General features: G+C 38.7%; 1 protein-coding gene across 4 annotated transcripts in view; it reads left to right on the forward strand.

Annotated features, from left to right (window-relative positions):
* The window catches only part of Cntn3 (contactin 3), a 361,039-nt gene that overhangs the window by 331,081 nt on the left and 17,196 nt on the right, over positions 1–12,762 (forward strand). For all 4 annotated transcript variants that reach the window (XM_021164805.3, XM_029478975.2, XM_029478972.2 and 1 more), the window contains 2 exons: positions 935–1,050; positions 12,461–12,647. In XM_021164805.3, coding sequence (XP_021020464.1) covers positions 935–1,050; positions 12,461–12,647 — 303 coding nt within the window. The remainder of the gene's footprint in view (positions 1–934; positions 1,051–12,460; positions 12,648–12,762) is intronic.

Below are 12,762 nucleotides of genomic sequence, written 5' to 3' on the forward strand. Positions count from 1 at the left end.
AGTGGCATTTGTATGTATAGAAGTTTCTAAGCAACTGATGTGAGATGAAGTGGAAGTAAACAAAGACAGGATGAAGAGAACAAAAATGATAGAAAAGAAGACATTGCTTGGCAATTAGGTAATAAAAACCTACTGACTATGATATCACCATTTCCTAAGCAGAAGAATACCATCTATGTTTTCAGACATGGTAAATATCTTCAAACATTTTACAGAAAAATAAAGCTCTTCACCTGATCAATGTTATTATTATTATCATCATCATCTAAAGAGTTTCAACATTTTTTTATTAAATACTTTATTTACATTTCAAATGTTACCCATTTCCTGATTTACCCTCCAAAAACACCCTCTCCCCTCTCCCCTCTCCCCTCTCCCCTCTCCCCTCTCCCCTCTCCCCTCTCCCCTCTCCCCTCTCCCCTCTCCCCTCTCCCCTCTCCCCTCTCCCCTCTCCCCTCTCCCCTCTCCCCTCTCCCCTCTCCCCTCTCCCCTCTCCCCTCCCTCCTGCCCCCTGCCCCCTCTCCCCTCCCCCCTCCCCCCTCTCCCCTCTCCCCTCTCTCTTCTCCCCTCCCCCTGCTTACAAACCCATCCACTCCTGCTTCCTGGTCTTGACATTCCCCTACACTGGGACATGGAGCCTTCACAGGACCAAGGGCCTCTCCTCCCATTGATGACTGACAAAGCCTTTAAATTAAAAAGTTATGGTGGTATATTCCTGTAATCAAAGTTCTCTAGAACCAAGTCAAGATGGTTTTCATGAGTGCTAGCTCTGAAGGGATCACCTAAAGAATGCTAGGCCAGCTACAACTACATGGAAATTCCCTGTCTCAAAAAATTGAATTGAAATTTAAAAAAATATACAATTTCAGATGATTTGGCAATTAATAGCCAACATTGTCACTGTAACCCTTTTGTTGTTGTTGTTTCTGAACAGAGCCTACAGTTGCCCCATCTCACATCTCTGCTCATAGCCTGTCTTCTTCAGAAATTGAAGTTTCTTGGAACACAATTCCCTGGAAGTTGAGCAATGGACATTTACTTGGCTATGAGGTAAATGCTTTACAATTGATGTCTCTTTACATGTTGCTACTACTTTCCTTCATTTCAAATTCATTTCAATTCAAATTATCATCAACATCTTAAATAAATACTACCTTTAGCTGAAATTTTCTTACTAGAACATTCATTGTCCCATCTTCATAACTAACTATGCCAAGTAGATAGAAATAATCAGTTGGGTGTAGAAGACTCATAAAGTAAATATAATAGAAAACCATGTAACCCAAAATTTTTACACTGGTTACTAAAATAATAACAGTGCAACTGAACTGCAGTATCAAGTTTATATAATTATTTTCTCATCAAGAAAGCATATTCCCCCAACCATGCTTTCTGGTCTATTTTTTTGGTGTTCTTGTTATGTCATGAGATTCTCTTTTAATCTCTAAAGTATTTAGCTGTCTCTAACGTAACTCTCACTTGCAGTGACCTCTGTATTTGGTGAAATAAGAACTATGTAAGGGAGGCTCTCTCTAAACCAAATAAGGTGAAAGTTGAAATAAGTCAGCAAAACAAGAAACGTTTGAATGGATTAGGACATCCCATTTGGTAGAGTCCAAAGTAGTAGGAAAGGTTAGCCAGGAAATTAAAGGAGAAGCAAATAAACATGGAGGAATATAAGCATGGGAAAGACCAGGTGATTCAGACAGCCTTACATGGACATGTTAGCTCCGTAGAGCTGCCTTCCTTCTACCTTTCCATCAGACCATGGATAGGTGTCCCAGGGTAGTCATGTTATCTTAGACAACTAATCCAGAAGAAGTCTACCACAGTCAGCTGGGGGACTTATCTGACCTGTGTAAGTAAGTTTTGTAGACATTCTACCCATTGGAATGCTGTATCTGCTTCACAATGTACTTCATATTTTGCAAGCTAACAGCAGAAGCAAGCTGGGCAAAGCCTGGAAGATGGGATTGGACCAGATAGACTCCTATATCACTGTAAAGGATAAAGCAAGCAAGAGCTTGTAGAACATTATAAGAACAAAACAGTAGAACCATTTGATAGCTACCTGAATCTCAAGTAGCCTTGAGATTCTTTTCCACTTTGCCCTTATTCTCATTAAAGTCTCTTTTTATTTGAAAAGCTCCAAGGGTTTTTATTACTTGTAACAAAACAAGGCTTGACTTAAATAAATATTAACAAGTGAATTAGATAAAGGACAGGCACCAGAGCAATGATGCTCAAGATATAGGCCAGAAGCCACTTCCCCAGAATTGCCCCAGAGTTATCAGTAACCCTGAGCTCTGTAAACACTCCTTAAAACCACTGGAGGAAAATGTGGAGGCAACGTACATGTTTAGTATCAGAAAAGTGACAACTATTATGGTTAAGCATAAGAACAGGTTCTGATATAGAGAGATCAAACCAGAAATAAGAGACACATTTATGGAAAGGGAAATGGGGGGGTAAAAAGGGGGTCAGAGAAAGAGCGTAGGAGTCCAGGCATCTAATTCTGTGCAGTGGATGGAAGCAGGGCGTCATGATAAAGAAGTGGTCAGCAAACTGACTGTGACAACAGAGAAGCTATGTGGGCTGCAAGCAGGAGCTCAGCTGGAAAGCAATGGGGGTAAAGCCAGGCCCAGCTGTGTGAGTGGTTTCATAAGCTTTGTGCTTTCAAGAAGTTGAACAAGGTAGCATACAGAGGCATTTTTCATAATAGATGGCTCATGATAATATATGAAGCACTTGGGAACTAGGTCTAAGGGGACTAGTTAAGACCTTAGCTTGTCAGTTTTGTTACAATAGTCTCAAGGAGACACTTGAGTCCTTAGCTTTCTTGCTTAAAGGGAGCGTGAAGAAACTCAGGAAGACTTGAGTCACCTGGACTGACACCTACTTGTCTTTCTAGCATTCTTTCCAAAGACTAAGAAATGTCAGTAGATTGCTCTGTATGTCCTGGAGGGTGGTAAGAAAGAAAATATGGGAAATTTTGAGTCTTGATGGAAAACAATGTTTTACAATCCCCTAGCAGTGCCCAGGTTCATGGCAAGACCACAGAAGGGGACACCTGTGGTCACTCAGCAGTGATTACACATTCATCAAGAAGATCTCTGCACTGGTCCAAATAAAGTTGTAAAGTCAAATGTCACAAAATGTTACCTGTCCCAGGTCTGGAAAGAGAAACTAGAAGGGCTGTAATTGAAATTCACATTAGATGAGCAGGACAAAGGATTCTGTTTTCAATCACAACTAGTCAAAGAAAATCAACGTGTATACTTGACACTCTTTAGGTAGGAAACAAAGATGCTTGCTAACCTTGAATACTTTTTCCCTTACAAACAGATGTAGGATTATAAGTCCCAATATGACTGTACCTTGTGAAACACTTAAATGAGAAAGTACACCAGATTGAACTTGTGGGCATACAAAGCATCTTGACAGTGTTGGGTATTGTTAGCAGGTGGCATTGACATAGTGCTTGTGTCAATGAACACATGTGTGTCGATGAGCTCGTGTTTGTATAGACCTCAAGTTGATTAAGTACCTTCAGCTTTTTCTTTCCACTTTATATTTATAAAAAGGATATCACTGACCCTAAATAGACTTTATCAGTTCAGAAAGACCACCTGGCCAGTAAGCCCCAGATATCCACTTGTTTCTACATCTGTGATATGGGGGTTTAAGCATACAAGTGAATTAATGAGTGATACCATCTGCATCAGCATTTTGAATTGGATTCTAGTAGGAAACATGAGCCCTTTGCAGTCTATGCCATGTCTCTACACCTGATTTGTTAATATATAAATTTAGATGTTGAATAAGCAATAAAATGACATTTTATTGAAAGTGGATTTCATGTCAAAAAAGCATGTAATTAATGAGAGAGAGAGAGAGCAAAGAACCTAATGGAAACCACCAGACTATCTTGTAGAGTGCATTACCATTTTCATACATTCAGATCTCCCAGGAGGAAAGATAGGCCCATACAGACCAGAAAAATTCACTGATTTGCTTGCTCCTGTTTCCCAAGTTCTCCGGGCAGTATGCAGAAAGTTGATTAAATTAATACAGTTTGGATTTTGCTGTTTTGGAAGTGAGCTTCAATATGTTCATAAGTCTTTCTTCCAAGGTTCATCTAAAATAAAGAAAATAGTAACCAATAACTCAAGCCTTACTTAAGAACTAAATGAAAGAAAGCAGCATTTGTCAAAATGGTACAATAGAGTAAAAGTTCACTGAAATGAGAGAGAGAGAGAGAGAGAGAGAGAGAGAGAGAGAGAGAGAGAGAGAGAGAGAGAGAGGAGGAAGGGGAAGAGGGGGAAGGGGAGTAGGAGGAGGGAAGGAAGAAAGGAAGGAAGAAAGAAGGAAATAAATAAAGTAAGTCCATTGTGCATCAAGTGTGTTGACCCTGTTACTGGTAGGGCAGGAGGCAAAGGATTCTAAGCACAGTGATACTGAGACTTTCTATATAAATTTGGTGTTGGAGAATATTTGCATTTTGCCTATTTTTGCAAAAAAGTAACAAGCAGAATGTTCAAATGTAGCATGCAGTGTGTATAGAAGAAATCATGATGTAAAATGTCTTCCCCAAGTATGTGGTGTACAAAAAGAAAGGAAAAATGAGCTAAGTCATTCATGAACTAAGTGGGGGAAATGTTAAGAATTAATGTATGTAATTCTACCCTGATCAAAATATACCTTTTCTTCATTTCAGCAAATAATTCAAAATTAGCCTAGAAGGATAAATTACCTGTCATGTGGCTGAGGTTGTGGATTGCAAATTCCTAGGTTTGGCTTTGAACTTGTTAACAGCTCCTGCCTCTCTCTACTCTCAGTGCAGGCTGATCACAGCCATGTGGCAAGCTGTTCACACATCATCATTAGTACCTAGACTAATTTCCTTTCGGATTTGACCAAGCATTGGTTGAGAAGCTCATTTCCCTGGGCTACAGTTTGTTTCATCTGCTAAGTGGTTACACTTGGGCTCATGTCTTCCCAGTGCCCTTTGAAATAAGAACAAGAGAGGCAGGCAAGATAAAGAAGAGCAGAAGCCTCTAGGTATATGGGAATCGGATACTTACACACACACACACACACACACACACACACAAGGTCCTTACATGATACATACTAATTATTGTTTCATCTTCTCTTCCTTCTCCTTCTCCTTCTCCTTCTCTCCTTCTCTTCCTCTCCTTCTCCTCCTGTTCCTTCTCCTTCTTCTTTGAAACAGTTTAATTTCTAATATGCATTAGAATATATGTATATATTCTTTGAAAATATCATGCATATATATAAAATGCATGTTAATCACTCTTTTATCTCCCTTCCTATTAACTCTATCTTCTTCCCTAAAACAAACTTTTCCACACCTTGTCTGCTTACTTCTGTGCCTACTGAGCTTTACCAGGTCCATCTGTGTGACTGTGGGTATGACCTATCCGTTGTAGTCTTGCTGGCTAACAATGATGACTATGCCTTTAGGCAAGGGTTCAGGGAGGGGTAAAAGACACTGTCCCTCACCATCAGCCATTGATGACAAGCCTAGTTTTGTATAAACATATAACTGTATTCACTGTCAATCCATGGTTATAATGGTTATGTTCAGGATTGAGCACCCTACATTCACATATTCTTAGCAGTTGAATAGCTAGGAATCTCTGCATTCACCAAGATCCATTGCAAAGAGCAATTTCTCTGATCAAAGCTGATAGTAATATTTCTATGTTCATGTATGGGTATAAGACAATCTCCTCAATGGTAGGAAGCCTCATTCAAGGACCACATTCTGAAAATTAACTCCAAATCCCCCAGCAGCTCTCAATTATCAATAGCTCCTCAGATAGGGGTGAGACATTTAGAGCCCCACCCCCATCCTGCATTGAACTTCTGCAGGTTTTATGCATCCAGGTACAGCTGCTCTGAGTTCATATCATTTATAATAACGTACTGTATTGATTTATGTGTGCATGGAGAACTAGAAGAAAGGATCATACCACAAAGAAAAAAAATGATAAGGAAATGCTAACTATCCTGGTTGGTTTGAGGAATGCATGATGTATAAAGAAACTAAAATACCTCACTATACAACATGAATATTGCCTTTGTTTCTTTGCCTGTTGCTATGATAAAATACCTCAACAGAAGCAACCCTGGGAGAAAGAGATCTAAAGAGACCTAACAGAAAACCATAGCAGCTAGTCGTAATATGTCCACAGTAAGGAGCCAAGAGCAATGGATGTGCATTTCTGCCCAGTTTCCCTTCTCCACTTACCCATTCTAGGATTCTAGTCAAGGAAGATGCCATCCAGAGTTAGGCACCTCTTCCACCTCCATTAATACAGTCAGTATGATCCCCACAGGCATGCCTGAAGGCCCATTCCCCCACGCATTTCTACATCTGTCAAGTTGACAATAACAAATATGTCCAATTATTGCATGTTTATAATTATGTTTAATTTTTTTAAAAAAATTAAAGAACAAATGAACCCATGTAGAATAATTTTTTTCAGTGTGTGCGATAAAGCAATACATATAAACTAGCACACCATGGCTTATCTGGGGAGAATCTGATAAACTCTTATTGTAATTGTGGCACAGGAAGGAATACAATACAACAGAACACTTTCCTAGGAACCCACCCTGTTATGCCTTCATTCCAGCCTCCTCTCCCAATCAGAACTAGAGAATAGATTTAGTCCCTAACATTTTCATTAGACTGAAAAGTATGTCAAATATTTAAACACCTTCTCTGAGAGTATGAAAGCAAAGGTGCATGTCTTTATGCTCATTTCTTGCTATTAATCTGCATAGGAAAATGAACACAATTGGACACAGACAATTGAGAAATATTTGTATAATGCAAATCAGACATAATTTATGTAAGTGAAAAAATGTAGATTGTAAGAGAGGGTGGAAGACTGAGCTCTTACAGTAGAGGGTTGTTACAAGGACCCTCCATGGGGTGGAGAATAGCAGGGGCGATTGTGTATGCTCTGGGCTTGGCTTTCAGCCATATATCTGCAAGGGCAACCCTTGCTTCCCAGGTGTGCAGTGTTTTTGCTAGACAGTCTCTCCAAATGATATCCAATGAGAAGCCAGCAGGAAATGAGCCAGATTGATGTGAGCAGTTGATCCAGATGACTCTCCCAGGGCCAACAAGAGACTGACCATGAGTGACAGATGAATGTAGACAGTTTCCTAAAACATTTCAATGCATTTTTGCATGGCTTCCATTTATTTCAATGTGTTCGAAGTTAACAGCTATGTTAAAATATTCATCCTTTTAAAATTATTCGAGCACACAGATAACCACTTTCATCTATTTAAAAACTATTCTTGATTTAATATCTATTCTTTAGTGGCTAAGCAAAGGCACCATTTTTCAACACAACATCTTTATGTGTTGCATTTCAGTTTATTGTTAAATTAGGAGAAATCTCTGTTGCACTGATAATAAAGAGTCCTTGTAGCAGGAGGATCACTTTCGGGTAACCAAATTACTTTCAGAGATAGAGATAACATTCTCACTCCTGACATTCTTCCAGTTTGCTTCTGTTTATGTAACCAGATAAAATTGTATAGGCTAGCAAAATGGTTTTATAATTCAGAAGAAAACCAAAACAAACTTGTATTATCTCAACAGCAAATTAAAGCACTACTGTTTCATAGATGCTCAGAGGCCTGTATCTAATATCCAGGTTGATGAAGGAAGGAAAGCCATATTAGTAAACAGTGTTGGTCCAACTCATCTCACAGTTCAACAATTCCAAGATCCCAGGAATTCTTAAACCATGGATAATAAAGTTTGAGATATATTGATATATATACCATATTGTATATATAATATATGGCATATGTATTATATGCCATACATTATATACATATAATTTATAAAACAAAGTATATATAAAAGAGATTATCAATAATTAATGATAAACTAGTTATTAAATAAATCAAATGAAAAATAAAATGACCATATTTGGAATCATATAGTTCAATAACAGTTACACAAACTTAAAACATCTTACTCTATGGCACTTGCAAGAATCTTGTGGCACACTGACAGTAACTGAAACTGTAGAAAGTGGGCTTTGTTTAAGGAGGGCACTTGCTCAGCAACAGATCTCTGAGAAAAGATAAGTCACTGCCTGTGTTATGAGACTGCCCTTAGCAATGAAGTAAATGCAACACACACACACACACACACACACACACACACACACACACACACACAGAGAGAGAGAGAGAGAGAGAGAGAGAGAGAGAGAGAGAGAGAGAGAGAGAAAGAGAGAGAGAGAGAGAGAGCCTCTTCTCCAGCAAACCAAGGTGTAAGTGCTCTCACTACCATTATAGAAGTAAAGCGGACCTGCCGAGTTTCCAGCTGTGGTTCACTTGTGTTTACCTTCTCCTCTCCTCCTGTGTGGTCGTTCATGTTATTTTCCCACAGCAAACCCTGCAGGAGTTTACAAGATGAAATTGCCTATGTCCATCAACTTCTACGGAATCTTATCTATACACCCTTTGAATGTTGTTTTGTTCCTGCTCCCTTATTAAGGTCTCTGGTCAGAACTCTACATCCTATCTTCCATGTCTCATAGCTTCCCTTTCCTGGTTTTATTATTTCTCAGGGCCATGTCTGGACTAACTTATAAAAGTTCTCACCATCCATCTTCAGTTACATTCTTATCCATGATTTGATTTTTTAATAATTTCTCTTTTCAGGTCTAAGAGCTCTGCTCACTACTTTTCCAATTTAACTGACCTTTATATGTATTCTCCCATAATTAATTTATCCTTTTTACAACACACTTGGGTGTCATGAAGATGATAACTTTTTAGTCTTCTTTAGTAGGCTGTTAGCTTGTATCCACCTGTGACTCCCAGTATAGTTTCTCATTTACAACAGGAGTGACTCTGGTCCTCTTTTATAGAAGCTGCCTCCATGTTCTCTGACTTCATAGCAACTCCTTTTTGCATACAGTTCAGTGTTTTCCTCCTCTGTAGACATCTTGCTCTGCACACACCCCTGCTGTGACTGTACCTATAAACTGTATAATTGCAAGGAGATACTGCATTCTCTCCGTGAGAGTGCTGTTACTATTTGAATCTAGAACATAACCTATGGAGAATGGAATAATTTATTTATTTTTTAGAAGCTAGGTCTGCTAGTACAGCTAATTCCAGGGAAGACAGAAGAGAATGACTAGTTCAAAGCCAGCCTGGGCTCTATAGTAAGTTTGAACTCAAGCAACGTACTGAGACTCTCAAAATAAAAAAAAAATAAAAATAGGCCCAGAATTAAGTATTGCTCAGAGGTAGGCTTCTTATATGTTCAAGGTCCTAGACTCCAATTCCTAGCTCCACAAACAACAAGCAAACAATAAACTCACCAAAAGAGAAATATGTTTTTAAGCAAAATGTTGCAGAACATAATGGAACACTTACAGAAAATTTGCTTATAGGAAATTTCTAATTGCTTGTTTAAGTTCAGGTGATATGTATGTTAATTCACCTTTTTAGAGCTATCTAAAAATATTAGCCCACTTCGATGACTATTATTATGTACAAGTTAGTCACACATTTTCTCTGCATCTAAATATTTCTAACACTTCTCATCAACTCAGATCTAAAGATGAAGCCCTCCTTCAATGTACAGAGTTGGTTCATAGTACTTCAACATGTATTGTTAACAAGAACTTTCAAGGACTCTCTATAAATGGATTTATAAAACTAGACTTCACATCCCAGTTATGAATTATTTTTAATCCTTCTTTTCATCAGTCTCCTAAGAAGACATTTTTTAGACAGTTTACAATGAAGGAATTTGATGTCTCACAGAAAGAAAGGCTCATAGATTAGAAACTAAGAAAGAGACCAGAAGTTAAACAGGATCTTGATTGAGTTAGCAAACTCCTCCATCCCTCTCCTGTGTCATCTATTAAGGAAAGATTATTATAACCCAGATTTATGTAATATTTTCCTAACCTGTGCTATATCCCATGCCACAAGCTTTCCAGCTTTCTATAACATTTTATTATAATTATTGATTAGATGTCATTCTTGGAAAATAGCTAGACAGTGTTCTCAAGGGCAGGTCACTGAAACCTCATGATACACAGTGTTCAGTATTGGTGATATAATATTTATAAAAGATTTTGGTGTCTGTTAACATTTTGATTCTCAGTGGATTTATAAAGAAAATCATATTTACTTCAAACCATGGGATTTGGGTTCAGATACCCCAACTAATTCTCATGAAAATGAATAACTCTTTTCAAAATAAATGCATGGAAATAACTCAAAACAGCTCATGTATGAGGAAAGAGGCTTGAAATACAAAAGGCACAGAGGATGAAGAATGCTAAACTATTTAGTTTGGTACTTTGGAAACATTTTTGTAAAACACTGAGATTTATATTGTGATATTAGGTTTAATGAATAAATTTATATGTGCTTTTTAGAAAAAAAATACGATAACTTCTAATATCTTCCTGCTCTGGTGGCTAAAACCAATGTACTATCTAACCAGTCAGCAGGCGTTGTTTGATCTACAGAATATTGTACAACAAATATTAAAGCTGAGCAATTTCACTCAATAATTACAGCTCTAATTTTTATACATTTCACTTTTCATCATGTACCATCTTTAGCCCAAGCTACCCTTTGACTTGCTATGTAGCGAAGGATAGCCTTAGTAATGATCATCCTGCCTCTAGGTCCAGAGTGCTGGTATTGAAGGTGTGAGCCAACACACCCAGTTTTCAGGGCTGCTGGGTATTGAACATAAAGCTCTGTGCATGTTTGATCAGCATTCTAACAACTGAACTACCACAGCTTTGCTTTTTAAATACCTATAAACTCCAAAGCTTCTGATCCGACGGAGCTAAGTCCATGATTACAGAGATTGCCCCATCTTTGAAATGGATATTGTCTTTAAAATTGTGAGTGTAGAGATCTGTTGCTGGTTGTATTATGTTCAAACTACAGGCAGTTATGCAATTATAACAATTATTTTACAGTTATAGTTTAGTATCAAGGTTTTAAAAATGAATGCTAGAACAAAAGGTTGTTTTTTGAAAAAAAATTAAAGAAGGACAAGCATATTTGTTTACAGAAGTACAAAATATGTTTTTATTAGGTTCCAAGTCTTCTTTATATCTCTGTTTATACTTTTCTATTTAGATTAAATGAGCAAATGTTAGTAACTATTCTTATTCCTGCCCTATGCTTAGTTTTATTTTGCATAAGCTTTTGATTTCTATATTTTGTCTTTGTTAATTTGTTTTTACTTCCTGAAGAATCTAAGCTTATGAACAAAGAGAGCAACAGTTTATAACACATATGCAAAGTACTTAGGAAACATATGTACATATATTTTGTGTTTTCATGTATGTGTGTGTGTATGTGTGTGTGTGTGTGTGTGTGTGTGTGTGTGTAGCATGCCCGTAAACAGCAGAGGTCATCAATGTCTATTTCTTCTGCAGTGTCTCTTCCACCTCACTTCACACAGGGCCCCTTACCCTGCAGCTCACTGACTGCCCTAGACCTACTGGCCAGCCACCCCCAGAGGTTCTCCTGTGTGTGTAGCCTAGAACTCGGGTTACAGGTGCCTGTCACCACACCCGGTACTTGGCATGGGTGCTTAGGATCTGAACTGAAGTCATCATGCTTGAGCAGCAAGCACTTTACCAACTGTCCAGTCCCCACAGTGCTCTGGAAACAGTTTTTACACTATCACTCATTACTCCTCTTTCTGCCACATTTTATCACTGTTTTATTTTTGTATCCTTATACCATTTATGCATATGCCTATTTAATAAATCCAACGTTACTTTTAGCACATCACAGAATAATAAAAATCGACGTGACAAAGTTAGCCTGTTTATGCTTAATAGCAGCTCTCACTACTTCCTGCTCCTTGCTGCCGGCCTTGCATGCACAGGTAGCCTATTAATGTTTGGCCATTGTTGGAGGACATTCCACTTGCCAGTCAGCTTTCTCAGATCTTCCCCCAACACATCACTTTCTTCCCATCTCCACTTCCCTATGGAGTGTATTCAGGCTTCATGAATGTATTCCAGCATTGGAGAGTTGACCTTAGGCTAGGCTGACAAAGGATGGATATTGGGAACAGCCTGATGTTAGGTGTGTGGGTCTCTCCTCTGTCTTCCCTTTTGCAACCCTGTACTCTGCTTGTCCTAGCATCCTAAGTGTCTCTTTGCTTCATGTGTGTATAGGATCATTCTCTAACTCTTCCCTCATTTCCCTTCTTCTGTATACCAACAGCTGTGACAAGGTTGAGTGCAGCACCTGGCACATAGTGGGTCTCCTGGGAATATTGGTGGCATAAACAAGAAAATGCATCATAGCACCGCCATTAATGAAAATGACTGAGTTCTGGAAAGGGATGTATTGGGTCCAGCTGTTTGCATGCTTTATGTCTGCTGTCCACCAGGTGCGGTACTGGAACAATGGAGGAGAAGAAGAATCATCCCGCAAAGTGAAAGTGGCAGGAAATCAGACATCAGCTGTGCTCCGAGGCCTGAAGAGCAACCTGGCCTATTACACAGCTGTCCGGGCTTACAACAGCGCAGGTGCTGGTCCCTTCAGCGCCACAGTTAATGCGACCACCAAGAAAACCCGTAAGTTCAATCTCATTTTTCCACTTTTTTGAACGTGAAGAAAAAGACTCTTCATTATCAGTGATGGCCTCCTTTGTCACCTGAATAGATAGCTCAAGGCATTAATTCCACTGAG

Source organism: Mus caroli, unplaced genomic scaffold (genome assembly GCF_978045245.1).
Source record: "Mus caroli unplaced genomic scaffold, Mus_caroli_1 scaffold_7, whole genome shotgun sequence".
Taxonomy (NCBI): domain Eukaryota; kingdom Metazoa; phylum Chordata; class Mammalia; order Rodentia; family Muridae; genus Mus; species Mus caroli.